Here is a 21,090-nt window from a genome sequence, read left to right on the forward strand (position 1 = left end):
AGAAGGTCCAAGGAGCCTACAAATAAACAATGATAAAGAGGACTGCTAACGATAATTTGGACTACTGCTCTCTCCCAGCAATGAGCTGTGAAGACAGACAGGCAAGGAATGCTTTTTTCAGTGTATTTTGGAAGATGCAAGATGGAGCATACGTCCTTGGAAAGGGATTCGGTGTAGGGATAGCAGAGCTAAATGGATGCAGAAGAGCATCTTTGGCCACAGAGGTCAAACACCGCCCGGCAGCCTATCAAGGACCCCACAGATTGGGTCCCCCCTGACATGCCCTGCCCCAGGTCCTTTCCCCAACACGGATGCCCACTCGTAGGACACAGAAAGAAACCAGCACTTCACAGTACATCAGCTAGATTTGGGGAGCGATCCCAGCCTACGTAAGGAGGATGAAAACAATGCCTTGCTAACTTCACAGCAGGTTGTTGCTGTTTTCCTGCTTTTTCCTGCGTGATAAATGCCCAGTGCTTATGACCCTTTTCCAAATTATCCAGCTAATAATTGAAAATTCTATAATGGCTCTGTAAGCTGATTAAATTGATTAGAGATGTATGCAATGAAATAAAAGCAGGGAGACACATTACTATTTCATACCGCATTGGCACTTGGCCCAGGTTGCTTGGCATCATTTCAGGCTGGGCCCGTTTGTTTTACCTGCGAGCCCTCCGCGCTCCCGAGGCCGTGCTGGCTGCCACCGGCCCCTTTAGCTGCCGGCCGGCCTGCGGGGTCACCCTATTTGAGATGAACCCAACTTTCCCAGCACCGCAGCTGTGCCCCACGGCTCCACAGCAGCCCCAGCGCGGTTCCCGAGCTCCCTGCACCACGGCTGCGGGGAGGGACCCTGCAGAGGTCACATCTCAGTGCCCCAGGAATCAAAGATGCCCCAGCAGGGGTTAAGAAGCATGGAAACTGGAGCACATCTCTAACCACCCACCATACGATGAGACTGGATCTGCTAGCAGATTTTTAACGGAAGGAGATGTGGCTGGGGAGTCTCCTCTGGCACGGGAGCACGTATGGAGACAATTACGGTTGTCTGCAGGGAAGGCAGAGCCTCACGTGGCACCAGCAAAGGGTGCTCCTGATGGAAGCCCATCGTCTGGGCTCTGCATCAGCAGGCATCAGCAGTGCTCTGCTAAAGGCAACGGCTGTCCTGTGCTTTTCAGGAGAGCACAGAGCTCCTGCCGGCATTACCTGAAACTGAACGCTCCTACCACTCCTGGCACCGACGCAGGAACTACAGCAGTGCTCTGAGGTTTCCTAAGGTAAAAGGTGCCCTCAGGTAAAAGCTGGATCAAGAAAATCCTTTGTGTAACACAAGGGCACGCATGCTTACAGTAACTGCCCAGAACTGCTCCCAGAGCTGGTCTATTTTTGCTCTGACTCTTACTGGCCATGACCTGACCAGGGCACATAACTGCTATGTCAAATAACCCCGAAACACATTGCAGCGATTTATTACAGCCACAAAGGTGGATACCATGCGCTGCAAGCACACATATCTTACAGCACAGCACCGAACCTGAGCAAAGCTGTTGTTTCCTGCAGTTTAGGAATTTGCACCTGGCCCACAGGAGGGTGCTGCTCACCCTGACACAGCACGGGGTTGGCATCGCTTTTCTTCCTGCTGGCCATGTCCCTTCAGGACACAAACAGCAGCCCACCTGCTCAGAGCACCAAAAATAGGACAGGGATTAGGAGTTCACTGTTCAGATGTGTGGTTTTTCCTCTTAAAATTCATAGCTGTGACATCTTCTAAGGCATCAAGCATGTGTCTGACAGCAGGAAAAAAAAAATATATCTTTTAATGATGGTAAAGAAATCACAAAGATTTTATCACATTTGATAGAAAACTGCTGTGCTAACATCTTCTACAATGACAATAAGGCACATTAGCATTTTAAAATGACAATTGATAAAGAACTAGCAGATGGAGACAGTGTAAAGGAAAGGCAACAATAAGCAGAGGATATAACCCATCGTTACGTTTTGTTGGTACGACATAACAACTGACAAAATACAACTCTCGTGGCAAATTTTGGTCAGCAAGTACAGCCCTCAACGAGGAGCTGATGGCATCGCATCTCTTCTCAGGCTGTGCCCAAGGCGAAGTGAAGTCTGTGTTGGCAAATACACACCCAGCACGGAGCAAAGCCACGCAGCAGACAGCTTCCCCAGCACCACGGATCCCAGCCCCAGACCGGGGGAAATGTTATACCTCATTTGTACCGCACAGATAAATCAGTAAAAAGGCAATCTCTTATACGTGCTATGCAACTTCTGCAAACTATTTTGAAATAAACTACTTCTGTAAACTGCTCAGGTCAGCCAACCAACATGGCCTGTTCCATTCATGAAGTCACGTTTGTTTAAATGGATTCCCAAATGTGAAAAAGCTGCTCCAGGCAGTTTTTGCCATATTATTTATTGTGCACAACATTATGTCACGAATAATATCTAAAATCACTCTGAATTTAAAATAATTCAGAAATCATATCCCAGAGCATACCATGGTACCAGAAATGATTGTCAGCAACCAGAGGTGATGAAATCAAATCACCATGTGCTTACCAGAAAAAGGGGAGCTTCACCCCTCTAAGCATGTTTCAGCTGCACTTCAAATATACACAAAATTTTATTCCTAAAGACAAAGATTAGACATTAAAAACTTGGACCCAAGTCCAGCAAAATGTTTGGTTGCCTATTGTCCTGTGGAGTCTTGAGATCACTTGGGAGCTCGACTAAGAACAAAGTGCTTTCAGAGCTGCAGAGATCGGCAATCCAAATATTTTAGGCAATACATTTCCACAATAGGGATTTGATTCTCCATCAAATGTTGTAATATTCTGTGTATTTGCACATTAGAGAAATAGCAATGTGCCTATTTATCAGATACAATAGAAAGGTACTAATTATATTATGCACTAAATACATATGTATATGTATTAAATATTCATCATTTTACTTAGCCAGAGGCCTCACTTTTAGCATTGCGGTCATCTCAAAAGAGAAAGCAAGACCCAAAATGATTTCCACCTCAGGTGGAATTTGATTGAAATAATAAAGATAGGTAGCTTCTCACATGTGCAGCTGCTCCGCCAAAGGCTTACAAACATGACAACCAAGTGCAAGTAATTCTTGGGACGTAACAAAATCATTCAAAGTGCAAAGGCACAGTGCCTCATCTGCACTGAAGAGATCGACCCTTTTAGCTATGCCAGCATAGCAGACGTGTAAAACCCTCTAGTGCGGACACGTACATCAATATTGGCATCCTAGACTGCGACTCAGCAAAGCACAACAAGCTCTACAGATACAAAGCACCTTGTATGGCATTAGCAGTAGATGACTGCTATCTCCATGGCAGCTTCATTAGCTCAGCTAATGCTATTAAAATAAAGTTTAAATCACCTCAATCACTTAATCACCTTTCCAAAGCATGTGAAAGAAAACCCAGAAGATAATGCCCTGAAACAAACTATCTGCCTGAAGAGTTTCACCCTCAACTAACAGGGTTTCCTCTTGTTCCAGTTTCTGTTCTATGATCTTGTAGACCAGCAGTCTCCGACAGTCCAGTCGTGTGGGTGATGACTTTGACCTCCTTAAAAACTCCTAGCATCAACACCAGGGCGCTGGCAGCAGGCGGCTAGGCACAGTGAGGTTGCACAGCCCTTGGGTGGAAGACTCAAAGAACCGGATCCAGGGAGATGTGCAGCATTGCTGGTCTTCTCAAGTAAGGTTTGAGATGTAGATTTAGGATCCAGCACAGAGTGGCAGCCAGGATGCTCTTCTGCCTGCAGAACCTCCCCTCTGCATGCCAGGCCTCTCGGTACAAGCCAGCAGAAGTGAGCAGAGATGAAGGAACTGCTGTGTTTTTTTCTCAAGAGAGAGGATCCCTCCGTTCGTCACTGCAGCCCGATGGGGAGGGAGTGCGGAAGTCATGGCAGCTCAGCTGCCCTGGCTGGGGGAGCCCAGTACAGAATTAGATTAAAATTACACAAAAATAAATAAGCACAAAACCAGAAATCCCTAATAACACCCAGTACAGGACACTGACTCATGCAGCAGCACTGAGCAGGAACTCGGTCCCTGCATTATTATTACACTCATTATGGAAAAAGGCACACCGGCTGCCCGCAGCTCCCCTCCTCCCAGGCTCAGAGCCCAGAGGACTGGGAGATTTTGGGACTGTTTTACAGTTTTTTGCTTTAGCCTTGGTGCAAAAACTAGGTAGCAGTTCACAGACAATAGCAAAATATACAACGATTCTTCTACTTGCAGTCAAACACATACAATGCCTTAAAGCAAATCACAGAAAGAGGCGTGGAAGAGGGTGATGAGGTGGATCTGGGAACGAATTAGGGAGCAGCAGCTGGAGCTGCAATGACTTACTAGGAAATCAGGATCATTAAATTGTGCAAGACTGAGGTTGACCATGTCATCATAAGTCCAAAAATAAGCACCATGTGCATCGTGGCAGCACCTTTCCACTTTACGAAGTAGACTGAAAACTGTTTCTGCGTCAAAACATTTACACAAGTTAAATGTTTATTACTGCAATTGGCACATTAGGAGGAGTTGAATCTGCTACATATGGCAGCAATAAATGCAGAAAGTCTGACATTTTGCAGGAGAGTACTAAAGACATTTCCAAGAGCATTTAGCATGGCTGAGACTGTGAGTATTCATTTCCATAATACTGTGTTGTTATCATTAATGAATATGCTAATGATCTCTTAATTCCTCATTTAGACTGGTAATTGCTGGATTAATGCCTTTGGGAGCAGAGTCGCTGGAGATCAGTGGTTTACACAACCTTCCAGGCTGGCCCAGGGCTCTGAAGGCTGCGGCTGGGACAAACGTCACTGCTCTGGGCACAGGAGTGTTCCCAAAACCAATCGTTCTGGGATTCCTTCTTCCCATAGACTACACATTAAGCTGTGAGGCAGGGATGAGAGAAGGGCTAGATGGCAGTGGGTATGGCAGACTTTCCCTTTTAAAATCCAGTATGTGCATTCCACCGTTTATTTTAGACAGCAGACGGCAGAAGAGCCCCTTCCAGGACAGAAAACAGACACATCACAAAAACACAACTGGTGAAATACAGCTGCTGCATTCATCAAACAGCTGCAAAAGGCATGTATACATGCCTGAAATTCCTTTATAAATCACATTCTTTAGGGAAACACTTTTCAGTTATGGTCCCTGATTCCTAAATATGAAGTTGGATTACTTCTAAAGGGTCCATAAACACACTGAAGCATACTCCTCTTATGAAGGAGGGTTGATTTTGCTTAGACTCATGCCTCTGTTAAAAAGAAAATATTGGCCTAAAAGGAAAATGGCTGAAATCGCAGTTTAAAGAAATCCCTGCCGTGATAAGCTCTAATCTTCAGTTAACGTCCAATGACTCTCTATTACACTAAACTCTCTGACAACTGGTATTTATTTCTGTTCCCTTTTAACCAGGGCTGTGTGAGTTTATACAGAGGATAAACTGCGGCCTCCGGCTATTATCTTAAATAAGAACATCAAAAATTGTTCTTTTGTTTGGCTGGCTGCTTTTACCATTGCATTTTAATATGCTTTTTTAATGTTTTGTTTGAAATGGAATTTGGAGGCTACACTGCCAGTTGTGGCTGCACAAACAGCACTGCGGCCAAGCATGATGTGCTCTAGCTGAACATAAATCACTTTAGTGTATCTTTTAGCTGTAATCTAAATTAATTCTTTGAAAATCAATTTATGGCTGTTTTATTGTGCTTTAATGCAAGCAAATACCCAGGTGCTACAAATATGCATCCTGACAGCTGTGGAACTACTGCTTCTTGGAAGTAACACTTATTCCTCCCTTCCTGGCACAAGTGGAAATGAATTTGAAAGAAATGTTGTTTAATATTTGTTGTTTTCCTCTTCTGTTACCCTGCTGCATAGTTACAGGTCAAAAAACTCTTCACCTGGGCAGCACGGAATGGGTAGAAGTCATCATGAGAGTGTAGAGAGGAAAGACTCACCCAAAACAACTTCTACTTTACTTTATCCCTGCTCCAGAGGATGTCTCCTGGTGGGCCAGAGCAGCTTCTCGGTCCTCCTCTCCCTCTCAGCTACATGCCCGAGGGGCAAGGGAGTGAGAAAGAGTGGCTGGGGGTAAGCATGAAAATTTGCCTCAACAGGGTACACCGTTTATTGTTTGTTGTGATTTAATTTTTCATCACAACTTTGAGGAGTGGGCGCTGCTTCTAGCACTATTCTGCTGTCTTGAAAAGTAGTAGCTAAAATCAGTGTTTAAAAATGGCATGGAGGATTTTGCTTAAAGTGAAAAGCCCTCCTGAAGCAGGAGCCCGGCTGCTGGAGCTGCTGAGGACATGGCTGCTCCCTCCTGACGCTGGCCCCCACTTTGGTAACATAAGCTTGCTAATTATAATTATCCAAACTGCAGGAAAAAAATGAAAAAAAAAAAAAACAGCAGTAGCTGTTTGGGATTCATCTCCTTGTATAAACACGCCCTAAGGCTATGAAAGAAAAATATTTGTGCTTTTTGAACACTGCAGAAGCATTAGAATTTTATCTCTGGTATTTGAAGACCTGCTTTTGCCTTAATAATGCCAGTTCTAGAACACATAATTCAAGGATCTCAGTTATATGCTACAGTGTGTCCCTCTGCCCATCTCCTAAATATTTCTACATGCTTCTACAATGTCCTAAAAATGTAGGACATAACATATAAATGTTGCCAGGTCCTGGGACTCATCTGCTATCTATTCCTTCTCTTGAGGTCTCAGCTCCTAGAGTGAAGTGACATGTGACATTTCAGCTTTCACTGAAAGAAGTTACTAGTTACTAGTTGCTCAGAAAAAAAAGAAGAAAATAATCCTAAAAAGAAAATAGATTTCTATTTAGAAGATGTTTCATGACTTACATTGCATTTTATTACCTTTTTGATTCTTGATTCATTATTTTTGAATGATTAAGACTAAGCATATTGTCTGTATAAAAGATCTTTTCCCTTGTAAAAGCTGCCAAGAAACTACAGCTCAGACTATAAACTCCCCTGGGAGAAAACACCCTCTTCCAAGTGTGTATTGTGTGCTAGGTATAGCTGGCACTCAGTTAAAAAAAAAAAAAAAAAGTTAATCTTTCAATTATGCTTTCATAACTGTATTCTATTGCTGTAAGAACAGAGAACAGCCTTCCTACTCAGTGCTTCTATTTTAGGATGAACAATAGACACTCTTCACGGTTCTGAATAATTTAAAAGCAAAGTACAAAGTTTTATTTACACTAACATGGTGAACAGCTTCCAGCAGACCTCTCTGGCTCTTTTTCTAGTGACTGTACTTCCTGGCCGACCATCCCCATTCCAAAATGTCCATGACTGAACACGTGTAAAGGATTTATGGTCAATAAAACCTGTATTCACACACAAAGTCTGTGTGACACTGACAGATGCTGGCTAGTCTATGAGGCCCTTTTCATTTCGGCTCCTGTGACTCTGCCTGGCTTGTAAAACTGGCCATGAAGAGCTGCAGTGTGTTGAGACCCATGAATTACAGATCTTCATATCTAATGTTCACAATACTGAAGTGCTCCTAGACATTAGGAAAATGAACAATTGACCATAAGCATGAATCAGACTTCTAAACAATCTCCTCCAAATAAAAACCCTTCCAGATTATCCAAAGAGAACCAAGCTAAAGAGACAATCTTTCCTGGCATGTAAAGACCCGTGTAGAAATTAGAAAATCATGTCCCTGTTGATCTGGCTGCATTAGCCTGTCAGAAGATGACGACAAAGCATTTAAAGGTGATAGGTAGTTAAAAGCTACTCGTTAAGACTCTTTTCCTGCATGTCTAGATTTTACTTACCTAGCTGTCTCAAAATCACCAGCTAAGGACTACATGTTATAGACCAGAGCAAACAGTCCCCGTCAGTCATTCCTTAAAAATATAAAGGTGTGATGATATGAAAAAGCAATACCTCAACTAGGGACAAACAACAAGTTGCCTTGTAGCATTTCATTAGACAGGATGCCCATACTCCTTCAGGATCTTGTCCCATCCAGAAAGACTTCAATGCTGATGATCAAAACTCAGGGGGGGGGAACAGAAATGGAAAGTTAATGACAGAAGAGAAATGAGATGAAAATCCACATGAAAACTCTTTGGTTCACAGACTGGTCACAATCAAGTTAAGAATTGCCTTCACTCAGTACCACCTATTGAATCATTATACCTGGCAAAGTAAAGCATTAAAACACACTGCACAGTAACCAATGTGTTACCAACAATCCTGCCTCTTTCCATCTGAGTGCACATATGTTTCATACGCAAACACACAGACCCACACGCATTTTTTTTCCAGGCTTTGTTCCAATTTGCTGCCTTCCTCCAGCTAGTTTTTAGAAGCACAGGTCCCATTGTGCTCCTGCGCACCCAATGCGAAGTCCACAGCCTGGTGCACACTGTGGAACAGAAGGTGGTCCTCGCCCTCTTTGAAGAATTCTCCACGGATCAGGGAACTCCTCACCGAAGGATTGCACTGGGCCAGTAGCACCTGGACATCTATCTCCTTGTAGTCCTTGCAGACCTCTTTGAGCGTGCGTATTCCTGCCGTGTCCAGGAACTGCACTGCACAGCAGTCGATCACTATTGTGTGAAACCCCAAGGGTTCAGAGACAAGCTCCAAGGAGATGCTGGTTTGGTTGCCACCAGAACCCGCCTCTTTGTGTCTAAGCATTCTTTTTGCTGCCTTTTTCTTTGCTGCCTTCACCTGGGCTGGGTTGACTCCAGTTTGCTTGTACAGCGTGGATCTGAAGCACTCTTTGTTGATATAGTAGAGGGGTGCTTCAAAACGGAACACCATGACTCCTGGCTTAGTTTGCAAGTTCTTGTAAGCAGACAGGGATTCGTATGTTTCAGACTCTGCCACCCAGCCAAGCAAGGGTGCCTCTGGTTTCTGAGTTCGGAAAATGACACAGAGCATAGAGAAGCAAACGCCAACCAGAAGACCAATCTCAGTACTGATGAGTGCTGAGGATGCCATAGTAACTATCCAGATTACTGTGTCCACCCTGCTCAAATGCCACATTTTTGGCAGGTCTTTGAACTTTCGCAGGGCTCCTCTGAGGTTTACAATAGTTATGACAGCAAGGACACATTTCTGAAGGGAATAAAACAATGGCGCAATCACAAGGAGGACTATTAGGATTAACAAACTAGTCACTATGCCAGAAATCTGGGTCCTACAGCCTGTTGACTCTTTGACAAGAGTCTTGGCAAGAGCTGCACTTGTTGTGAAGCAATGGAAGAAAGAGGGAATGATGTTGCAGAAGCCAATGGCATACATTTCCTGGTTGGCCTTCACGGTGTAACCATGCTTCTTGGCAAACATCTCAGAGAGGGAGACTGTGATGGCAAAGCCAATGATGGCTATGGGGATTGCATCCAAAGCCACATTCGGAATCAGGTTCCATTCTGGAGGTCTGGGTGGCAGAAACCCAGTTGGGATCTCCCCAGCAATGCTCGAGCCGTATGTTTCTCTCAGCTTCCCTAAGTGAGATGCCAGAGTAGCTGCCACAACCACAGCTAATTCAATTGGTATTGGAGCCTTAAGCCTAGATTTAAAGTGTTCGTTAAGCTCTTTGGTTGGGATAAGAACAAGAAAGCACAAGAAGCTGGTGATGAGATCACAGATGTTGGTCTTGTGTATGTTTCTGAAGATGTTTGTCCATGTGGTTATGACGGAGCCGACGCCACTGCTCCGTGGAATGTCCAGACCCAGGAGATACTTAGCTTGTGAAGTCAGGATGGTAAAGGAGGCACCCGTGACAAATCCGCTGAGCAACGAATCGGAGAGGTACACTGAGACAAAGCCCACTTGAAAGAAACCCATGGCCACCTGCAAGGAATCAACCACACAAAAGAGATTAGGATCCAAACCTTGCAGATGTCATCCCTGTGGGGCTCTGGAGGAAAGCGGGATAAAGAAGCACCATATGTGGCCTTGGAGAACAAGGCATGGTGTCAACATGGAGCAGACAGTCTCCATTATTCAGCTGCTCCTTGTGCACTGCACTTAAACGAAATGCATTTCTAACACAGAGCAGGCTTTTTTAGAGGTCACGGAGGTCTCCATACTCTGAACATGTGCCTACTGTTTGCCCATTGGCTCAACGCACCTCTACTTGCCTTAGTGGGCAAATAAGGAACACAAGGGAAAAAGCATTTGAAATACTAGCTACTTTTGCCATTTCTGTCACAAGTTCTTTTGATTTCTATGAACTTTTCAGGGATCCAAAACCAACGCTTTTGTCCGTCTCCCACTCGAGCTCACAACCTGCAACAGAAATACAGCTTATGGCATAACAGCTGCCCCTTGCACTGCATAAAGCTTGGCCCATTTGGCTCAGAAAGTATATGAGCTGCACACCCTTGTGATGCAGATTATATATGAATAGAGATAAATTTTTGAAGTGCCTTGTCATTCATTTTTTATTAATGTTAGTTGAACGGAAAAATCCTTGGTGCTCTTCCACAGGAATGAGTGGTTTTATGGATACCTACCCTATGTGTCTTCACAGCCGGTAAACTTCCCTTCCTTCCCACCACCCTTCATGCAAAACAGAGCACAGACTTTCTCACGGCAGCAACAGAAACTTTTTGAAATCTCAACAGGTTTTGCTAGAAACCTTTTAACTTCCCGAGATGGTCAACAGGGCTGCCTACACTGTTATCTGAAGGCAGCAGGCCAGAACTTACACGTATTAAACATTAAGCAGTGTCATCTTGATATATTTCATTAGGTAGTTAAGGCTAATCATGGCTGGAAACTTCCTAAGAATCTCAAAACATTACTGAAGAGAAGGCAAGTTTGGGGCCTGGACTGAATAGACATGGGTTCAGCTCCAGACTATACAGTAGGCTTCTCCACAGTCTAGGTAATTCATTTAATTCAAGGTTTTCCTAGCTATAAAACTGAAGTAGTGATAATCATCTTACCTAGCTGTGCTGTAGGCAACTGGTGTGACCAGGTTTGCTTTTTGCAATTTGATTGTAAAGTTATGGATACAAAGAGAATGTGAGTTTGTTTGGAGCTTCCCATTAAAATTAAACTAATAAAAATTGAGTGTGTGAAGATCTATTGGTTGGCAGGCTGAGAGACAGCAAGTAAAATATGCCTAACATTCAGAGTGACTGAAGATAAAATAATCTGACTTTTCAAATAAAGAAACTTAAATGTACCTTCAAAGTTCAGTGCAAATCACAGCTCCAAAACTGCTTACATCCTACAGTGATAAATCCACTGTGCACCAGGCAACACAGAACATTTTTGAAATTATTCAACACTATCTTGCAGTACAAGAAAAAGTCCTAGGTAATGCCTGAAAGCAATGGTTTAGAGTATCAAAGGTATGTCTCCTTTTCGTCTCCTCTACAATTTGATTAGCTACCACCAGGGATGTCATTGCAGGAAGAAATGAATGTGAACTCACGAACTGAAATATCACAGCTCTGCAGTACTGTTAAAACTAAATCCATCCTAGTTAATGCCTGACAGTCTAAAACCAAAGATATCTGCTTTAATTTCAGCAAGCATGCAATTCTATGAAGTAAGCAGAGACAAAATAGTAAAATATTGTCAAATAATGTATTTTGATATGGTAATAACTAAAAGTTTTGTTTCAATACAACACTATTTTATCTCAGTAGCATCCCTTTTATAAAATGCCATCGATTTGGCTTTGAAAGGGCAGACAGCAAAGTTTTATAAGCACATTGACAAATAAAAAGAAACTGGAAATAGCTTTTCTGTTCAGATTATTTTTCGATAAAAGAAAAACCAAATGACCCAAGTCTGGAATTAAAAGCTGACACGCCACATTTTGGCCCAACAAAATGGAGGCCTAAGATATAAGCCAGTTCCAGGGCAAGGCAAGGAAGGTGGTGAGAAGAAAGCTACGGGAAGAGCAGGCGTTGTCTGGCAATGCTCCAATGCAGGTCCTTACAGTCCCCACTAAGGTAACAAAGCAAGCACAAAATGCTGTTTAGAAAAGGCGAGGAAGCACAAAATGCTGTTTAGAAAAGGCAAGGACAAAGACGAGTTTCTTGCACCACAGTAACTGGAGACCTCCAGTCCTCCCTTTGTTCACTCGCCTGAGATGCAGGGAACATGCACAACCCCAGCAGACAGCCCATAGGAACAATCACTTAGAGAATTAAAACTATTTCCACAGAATACCTGTTTGTCCTCCTTCTCTTACCTGATAAACTCCAGCTATGAAGGTCACGGTGGCTCCCACTCTTATTGCATAGCAGGTTTTATCACAGAGCAGGATCTGCGACGTCTGGTTCAGAGGCACAACGGTGGTGTTTACATGCGTGACTGTATCTGTGTGGGCATGAACAGTGGCTGCCTCCAAGTCGTAGCCAGCTCTCTGCACTTCACGATCCACCACTTGGCCCACCATCAGGCAAAGTGCACCAAAGATACCAACGGAGATGTGGCGAGACGTACCAAATATGGAATAAATAATGCCTGCGAAAAAGGACGTATAAAGGCCGTAGATAGGCTCCTGTCCAGCCAAGAGAGAATAGGCAATTGACTGTGGGACTAGTAAGACTCCCACAATCACACCAGACATTAGGTCTCCCAGTAGGCACTCTTTTAGTTTGTATTTAGGAAGCCATTGCAAGATGGGAAAGAAACTGAAAACACAGTCTTTAACTTTGGCTGGAGTGCAGCTGCAAGTTTCCTTTGCTCGCTTAACCATCAGAGCCTTCAAGTTCCTCTTCTCCTCCTGAGGTTCCAAGAACATTCTGTGATTGAAAACATGCTTAGCATCATCTCCCTCTGGCACTTCTGCCACTGACCGGACACTGTTGAATTCTGCCGTGGCCGCCATCTCGAGGACTGCCTAGGAACACAAAGAAGGAACATTTTGACTAAACAAATGCGTTACGTCAGACTTTTTAATGGAGTCAGACCAGTAGATATGAAAAGCAAGGGCTAATAGTCTTGGTTAAGCACAGAGAAAGCAAGTTCCAATCAAACTTGGAAAGAGCCTCCTCGTTACAACCCCTTAAACAAGGAATCATCTTCTCTAGGAAGGAAGCTGATATCCTGTAGAATAAACCTGCTGCTGGTGAAGCTGTGAAATGGAAAAGAATGCATAAGCACTGTCTCTTAGAGAGGCTTCCTTGATAAAAATGCTCTTTGCAGTCTGTTCCACGGTGCAAAGACAGACAAGGAGTTTTATTGTGGTACAACAGTCACTTCAATTCAGTTGCTGAAAATTAACTACAATTAGTGTATTTTTTGTATTGCATAACTTGGTCTAAACCTCATCTATTTATGCATTTATTTATGTATTTAAACAGTGATTACACTTGCCAAATATTGTAAAGATTTGCCACCTGAAAAGATTTAATCCTTACACAATGACTTTATTTCAGCCAATCACATTTTTTAAATGCTAGTTTTCAAGTAAATTACATCTAACCAAAACAATACAAACAAGTGGAAGGCATATTAAGGGGGATAGTGTACGGCAGGCAGCACATTTCTGCCAGAACACGTGCTCTAATACAGACTGTTTATGTACCATAAAACAAGGTGATTATATCAAAGCACATTTAGGAACAGAAACAAATTGCCTGAATGTGAGAGACCAAATTCTTGATGAGACAAGCGCTAATGAAACTTGACGATCCCAACTGCGATTGCCTGCACTGCTGTGTTGTCTTACAGCACTGTCAGTTTCTGGAAAACATCCAGAATGGTCCAGAAAACTCTCTTTCCATCACAATACCTGTTACCACCGATATGCTGAAGTTGTCAAGTTTCAGCCAGAAACACACTCGCCTGGTGCTGCAAGTCAAGGTCAGGCACTGCAGCAGAACTCTGAAAGTCTTTTTGAACGCTGCCTTTGTAGTCACTGAGTGCTAATAACAACGGGCCACTTACGTATTAATTACACCTTCTCTATGCAGTGCAAACATCAACCAAACTAATATTTGACGCAATGTTTACAACTGAATTATCACATCTATCAGAGCTAGCCACACTGAGCATTTTGAGAATACATCTCCAAATTTGTTCACTTAATCAACATCTCACAAGTAGCTATAAAACATTCACTGCTACTATCACTTCAGAATGAACCTCTGAAAAATGTGTGTGGAGAGAAGTGAGAGAATTTAAGTGTGGTGCTTAAACTGCCAGCTTCTCCTACAGCCTGAAACTGATCTTCAGAGCTATGCAGAGAGGAAATTACTTCTCTTAGACTTTGTTCTAATCAACTGAGTGTTCAATTTTTCTTCTTCCGTTCTAGGTTTGCACGCTGTCACACGGAGGTATCCAGATGTGGACCACACATATAATGGTTTACAAACAGCCACACCTCTGACAGTCTGTTTGCTCAGACAGAGATGAACAGCTTTTGGTTCTTCTGGCTAGAAACAGCAACGCAAGTAGTTACTATCTTAAAACACCCAAAGCATACGATACTAACCTTATCAAAGGACCCACAAGACAGTAGGAGCAGCTACAGTACTTAACATTTAGACCCACTTCTCTTTCCAGACAAAAGCATTCAGGGATTTCTACAGTAGCCTCCCAATTAGAAAGCAACTCAACCTGACTGATCCAATTCTTCCACATTACACCACAGCATACTTCTCCTTAGAGTCTCTGTTTTGCAGACTATGCCCCAGTTTCCTGGAAGTTCGAGCGTGAGGTACCTGTTTGGTTGCAACGAAAGCCTGTCAAAACAAAGCTTTACAATTATATTGAACCAGGTCAATCCTCCCCACTGTTCTGAACAGTTATTAGCAGCCCAAATTCCCAAGACTGTGCTACCAGGCTACAGCTTGCAGAGGGCTATCTAAAATCAATACACACTACATAATGCGGATAGATAGCCAACAGGAAATACCAGGGGCTGGTATTTTAACCCCAAAAGGTGCTTTCATTCACTACAAACCCAGAGACAGCGAGCATCTCTCTGGCAGGTAAGCTCCTATATCCTTTCACACAACCAAACCCGCTCCCTTTTTGCTAGCAGCCACTGGACCGCTACTGAAAGTCAGCTGTGTTTTGAACAGAGACCTCCCCGGCCCCAGAACTGTAAGTAACACTGTTGTATCAGGAGGGGTGGATTTGCTGCACAAGGTGGGGACTGTACGCTTTCCTGTTATCATGACCTATGCAACCCATACTCTGTTATATTCTGGGGCAGACAGAACAGCATTGCCTGGTCTCATGCTCTGAGACACTTCACTAACACCTGGCTCCTGCTTTCCCCACCCAGCAGATACTTACAGCAAGGTGTCAATGCTTTTCTCCTGCTCCTGCCCTTTTCTGTACTCCCACACCTTCAACTCTATGCCTACACCATCTGAAAGCCACATGGGGTCTGCAGGGCAGGATCTTCAAACTAGAAAGACTTAGCACAACAACCAAGGAGAACGTGCCTCTTTACGGTTGCAGTTCTGAGAGCAGGCTGACCAGCAGCTTTGGAAAATTCACATTTAAAAAAAAAAAAGGATGAAGCCTAATGCACTCCTGTGTTAGGTGAGACCTAAGTGGAAAATTCCACAATCTGAACTCAAGTCCTATTTCTGGCATCTATGTCCTTCTATTGGTCCTGACCCTTATAAGTTAAAGAACTGTGAGTTCTGCATCCGAAGATTAGTCCACCCAGACCTGTAATATATTTACATTTCTAGGGGTAAATTTCCAAATGCACTTATTAGCCTTCTCATCTGCTCTTCTTGGACAAGTGAATCACCTAGTATAATACACAGAAAGAGAAGAAAGCATTAGTTTTGCCTATCTGTGTTCTTAATTATTCCAAAATTCCATCTTAGAGCCGCCTAGCCACGTGGAATTGCTGTACCACATACCTAAATACACCTTATAATGACAAACGTCCTTTGATTAACATCTTACAGTCCACTATCTATAACATGCTTTAGAATAATTATATGGTCAGAACAGCTGTATGAAGGACTCGGATCTTTACAATGAGAACTTTATGGTGCAAGAAGTGACTTACTCAAGCTCACGCAAGGATCACTTCAAGGACAATGCGAACTCCCAGCATACATCCTCACAATCCAGATATCTAATCTGACTCACCCAATAGTTATTGCAAAGTCCACTTAGGAATTTTTTATAGCACATACAAGAAAAGAGAAAAAAGTGAATACAGCATGCAAAAGCAAGTGTCTGCAGCACTCAGCACAAGCACATTCCGTATTTGTATTTGCTCAAGCAGTTTTATTCATTTCACAAGCACAGAGTTACAAATCAAAAAGCCTTCATCCGATTCTCAGCAAATCAATACTGCAAAGCTAGGGGGGAAACTCACCTCCAGGCTATTTTTTATGTGTAGCAAATTAGTTAGATTATTTCATCTTCTGACATTTTAGTAAAAAATTTAGCAACGAAAAGCCTTCTGATTCCTCTTCCCTTACCCAGGACCTCCAGACAGCTTACTGAAATCTGAGAATTTTTCTTAATCCACCAGGAAACTCAAACATGAAACCCAGCTAGTTCAATTTAGCTCTGTGTAGTGTCATAAAATGTCTGCACAGTAGATGGTACCTGGTTTTTTTGGTTGTCTCAACGGTACAAAAATGCTCTAAGTGAAAATCTTCTTGGCTACTAAACTGCGGGCATATACTGGATCTTTGTGTTCACCTGCATAACAGCTTTCTGTACGTGGCATGAAAAGGGCCTTTCATCACACAGTCACAGCCTCTCAGGATGTCAGGACACTAGGAAATGACACAATTTTCAACACTGTTTCACTCGATTCTGTTTGAAAGCATTACTCTGTATTACTTCTGAAACCATTTAGCCCAACCGTGCTGAATAAAAATGGATTTTGTTCTTAAAAAAAGTTCTGTATACTGAATGATATTCTGTATATTTAACCTGGAAAAGAAACTACTGTGTTTTTTTGTTTTGAAAACTGCTATTTTCATACAGGTCATTTGTATGCCTAGAATTCACTTTTATCGGCTCCTTTTGGCCTCAGTAAGATCTTCAGGGGTTGTCTGATTGCCATTAAAGCTTTAAATAAGCAAAGGATATGACACAGAACTGTGGAAATTTCCAGTATCTCCATCGTGTTATCAAGTGACTGCCATAAAATCAAGATATGGGGAGGTACTGTACTCCTGAGATCCAATGACTTTTACAGACTATTTCTGGATCCCATGTGGGCCTCTCTTACTGATCCCTTTATATGTCAGCGGTGAGCTAACGTCTGCCTAATGCCTGTCTTACTGGAAACACTACCTGCAGCACAGGGCTTGGCTGCCTTGGACTTCTGTCTGTGTCCCAGAACACAGTCACCCTGACAGTAAGAGACTAATGGACTGTGAAGCTCACTCGAGGGCTGGAATAACATACTACAAGCTTAAATGTAAGACCTGAGTAATTAAAAGTAGAAAATAAATGAAAATAAAAGTGTCGGTTCTATAACACCGATATTAGTTTTCCGGATTATTTCTCTAAATTTCATTTGCATGTATTGCCACTGTATGCTCTCACTACCCAGCCTCACCCACCTGCTAGACATGAGAAGTTTCAGGCATGCACTTGAAAATTAATGCATAAACACATCATTTGAAGAGGCATGATCGTTTCTGAAGAGATGTAGAAGAGAAATGAGTAAATTAGAAATTCAAGTTCAATATGAACTGAACAGGAGCAGGGATACTACCTCAAGGTCCCTGCAAAATTTCACCCTAAGAATATATAAGAGGAAAGTGTATCACTACGTTTTGATAATGAAGTCTTCACACTTACTCTTTTTGGACAATAGACTCAGCTGTTACCAAACAATCTCCTTATTGTTGTGGAGCAACAAGGAAATTCAATACTGCCACGATAATGCCAAGATAGGCACCGGAACAGCACTGCATAATCCTTAACACTTTCAAACACCTCGTTCAAGATACAAACATTCATTTCAATCGTACTACTGAGATCTTTCTGAGGAGCATAAAAAGACATACTGCCTTTACCATGCTTAACCCACACATCTGGGGACTGAGCTACCTTACTATCCGCAGGATAGTCACCAAACTTGAGCTCACGCACAAGAAAACGCGCTGCCACACATGCAGACGGATAATAAAACACTGCATGCGCGAAATAGGGGATCTCTTCCTACTTCAGCACCAGTTCAGCCGGGTGATGGTGCCCCTAGATGCTGGGCCCGCTCTGTGGAGAGGACAGCCGCCCATCTCTGCCAGGCAGCTGCGTGTCCCGGGCGAAACGCGCGCTGCCTGCCCTGCCCTCGTGCCGCAGATCCCCTCTGTGATAGCAAACGGCTGTCTCCCACATAACCCCAGCAGTCTTCTAGTTTGGCACGGAGCATTTCCAGCAACTCGCTTCTGCCTCGGGACCCTCCGTCTGCCCTTACCGTTAGCCGGCAAGGTTAGAGCACCCAAGGGCTGCGCTCAGGGCCAGGCGTTGCGCTGGGCATGCGGAGGAAGCACTGCCCCGAAGGAATTTCCTCAGCAGCTAACGCCAGCTCATGAGGAACCCGCTCCCTGCGTGGCTCAGCCTGCAGCCCTGCCACCCCAGCACGGCTCGGGGGGTTCACTGGGCCGGGGCGGACGGTGCAAGTAGCAGAGCGTTAAACTGAAAAGCTGAAAGAAAAACTCACTGGGGAAAAAAAAAAAAAAAAAAAAAAAAAAAAGGAAAATCCACGGGCTTGTCACACTCCTGAAATTGCAATTTCTGCTGAGAACGCGTGTACCGGTGTGGAAGCCAAGGAAGGTCTGAGCTTCCAGGATAACGAAGGGGAATTCCGCTGTCGTTTGGGCAGGGTTCAGTGCCACCCCCTCGACCTGAGCGGCGTTTCGCCGTCGTCTGGCCGCCGCTCCCTGCCCACCTCCCGCCGCGCTGCGCCCTCCTCGCAGCTCCGCGGCTTTCGTTTTCGCTTTCCTGCCGCCTCGCATTATTTGAAACCCCGCTCCGAGAGATGCTTCGGGAAGCGAGATTGCGAACACCGAGCCCCCTGGAAGAGCCGGGGCGAGCTCACACCGCCAGTCCCTTGTCCTCAACCCCTTGCCCTCAGCCCCTCCGCCGCGCCGCACTCACCACGGGGCCGCCGGCGGCCGCGGGCAGGACGGGCTCGGCTCGGCTCCCGGCAGCTGCCGGAGGCTCGGCAGCGCCGGCCCGGCCCCACGCCTCGCCCCCAAGCCGCCTCCCCGCCGAGGGGCCGGGGCCGGGAGCCGCCAGCCGGGCAGGGCCGCCCCCGCCGCGCCCCTCAGCGCGCCGCCCGGCCTCCCGGAGCCGCCGGGGGAGCAGCTGGGGAGACCCGAGGGGGCGGCCGGGAGGTTCGGGGCCGGCCCGGGGCCGGGGCCGGGGGAGCGAAGTTCCCCGCTTGGCAGGACGGGGCTCGGTGTGGGACCAGGGCCGCCAAGGCCGAGGAGACCGGACAAAATGGCAGCTGCGGGCCGCGGCCCAGCCCCGCCGGGTGTTACCAGGGCCCAGGCTGGAGCCCCCCCGACCCCGGCTCCCTCCTGTCGCCCTTCGGTCCCACCATGAGGGCCGTGCCCTGGTGGTCCTGCCCGGGCTGTAGGGATAGTGTGTAGAGACACTGTGTAGGGACATTGGTTGATCCGTGTGGGGATTTGTGGGGACTCCTGTGGTAATCAATACCAGGTGCTGTAGCTGCCCCTCACATGCACAAGCGGTGTGGGAAAGCAGAAATCTTGCTCTTGGAAACAACCAGGGCAATGCAGGCTGCAAGGAGATCAGACCAGTCCTGTGGGTTGTCAGCAGTTACATTCTGGGGCCACGCTGTGGGGCTGTGTGGTTCCCAGTCTCCTGGTGGGATGGCCAGAGGGCCTGAGGTGTGGGGAGAGGGCCGGAGGACATGAAGGGGAGAAATTCTGAAGCTGCAAAGGAGCACGCATAGCGCTAATACAAGACTGGAAGTGGGTGAAAACATCATCTTCCAGTGCATTCCACCTGTGGCACAGAGGTAACGGCATTTCATGTGCCGGGTTACGCTTTGAGAGCCAAGTACCTGCCTGCTCTGCCTGTGCCTTCACCATGAGTATAAGGAGTTAAAAATGTGCGCTTTTATTTAATTGGCTTTTTCCATGGCAAAGGCACTAGTAATGCTTCAGTTTTTACTTTCTAATTCTTTCCAAGTATGTTCTGAATTATGAGAGGCCTGAAAAAGTCTAGTGCAGAGAGTGACTCATGGTAATCCTTACCACAAAAAGGAAAAAAACAACCCAGAAACAAAGAAACAAACAAAAACACAAAGAAATTCCAGTGAAGAATCCATGCTTTAGCTAATTAAGTCACACCAACTTTAAAATTGAAAGATTAATAATCTGTTGGTAACTTCAGGTAAACTGACCTAAAACTCGTCATGGCTATAATTGTTAGGGATACCATAACAATTTCTTAAGGAGAAAATGACCTCACTGTGCTTTGGGGTACCACTAATATTCATAAAAAAATAGCCAGTCTTTTGAAGACCTTCATATTACTTACTTCAGTATCCAGATCTATCTGGGAAGTATGTTCAGCTGTGAAGAACACAGGATCTCTGACCATTTCTGTATTTAAAAATACTAGTTTTCCAGTCAAATGTTCCATACTCTTTTTTCCTTCTGAACTAAAGGGTCATGGTCAGACGAGCTGTACCCAGCCCCGCTTACCTTTCCTTCACTGTTTGCACAGAAAATCATACATTATCTGAAATCGAACATTGCCTAATATTTGCATTTCATGTGGAACCTTGAGCCACCAAATAGCGCATCAATGTATGACTGGAGAAAGCGACACTAACGTCAGACCTGTAGATTCCATGTTTTTTGGTGTTACGCAAATGCTAAAAATCTTGTTTTTAAGGGCTGTCGTTCTGTAGAAAACATCATACTTCACATGGTAAACATCTAGTTAAAACAAGGTTTTAACTAGAAACGATGGTAAGTGGAAGATGCAAGTTGAAAAGGAAAAAAAAGAGTTACCTTCCTCTCCACTATCTATCTGCTGTCAAAATCATCAGCAGCTCTAACTTCCCAATCTTTTTAGGGATT

At 44.6% G+C, this 21,090-nt stretch overlaps 2 protein-coding genes across 9 annotated transcripts in view; both read right to left on the reverse strand.

Moving 5' to 3' along the window:
• Positions 1-12,409, reverse strand: part of HTR4 (5-hydroxytryptamine receptor 4) — a 166,512-nt gene extending 154,103 nt beyond the window's left edge. For all 7 annotated transcript variants that reach the window (XM_083798276.1, XM_083798280.1, XM_083798277.1 and 4 more), the window contains exon 1: positions 12,270-12,409. The gene's annotated coding sequence lies outside the window, so the exon portion shown is untranslated. The remainder of the gene's footprint in view (positions 1-12,269) is intronic.
• On the reverse strand, positions 1,782-20,715 carry SLC26A2 (solute carrier family 26 member 2). 2 transcript variants are annotated; one of them, XM_083798272.1, is made up of 3 exons: positions 19,130-20,715; positions 12,270-12,923; positions 1,782-9,907 (listed from the first exon to the last, which is right to left on the reverse strand). In XM_083798272.1, exons 1-3 carry the CDS (start codon positions 19,643-19,645, stop codon positions 8,402-8,404), a joined length of 2,676 nt encoding a protein of 891 aa, XP_083654398.1. In that variant the 5' UTR covers positions 19,646-20,715; the 3' UTR covers positions 1,782-8,401. The 2 variants fall into 2 exon arrangements, with proteins under 2 accessions (XP_083654398.1, XP_083654399.1); XM_083798273.1 differs by lacking the exon at positions 19,130-20,715 and adding an exon at positions 18,447-19,111.
• Between the last annotated feature and the right edge of the window lie 375 nt (positions 20,716-21,090).

This window comes from Anser anser, assembly GCF_964211835.1.
Source record: "Anser anser genome assembly, chromosome: 14".
Lineage (NCBI taxonomy): Eukaryota > Metazoa > Chordata > Aves > Anseriformes > Anatidae > Anser > Anser anser.

Coding starts and splice junctions, on each gene's coding strand:
- SLC26A2 (XM_083798272.1), bottom strand. CDS start 19,645: ATGTCCCTACACAGTGTCTCTACACACTATCCCTACAGCCCGGGCAGG. Junction 12,924..19,129: donor CGGCCGCCGGCGGCCCCGTG/GTGAGTGCGGCG, acceptor TTGTGTTCCTAG/GCAGTCCTCGAGATGGCGGC. Junction 9,908..12,269: donor TCATAGCTGGAGTTTATCAG/GTAAGAGAAGGA, acceptor GATTCCTTGCAG/GTGGCCATGGGTTTCTTTCA.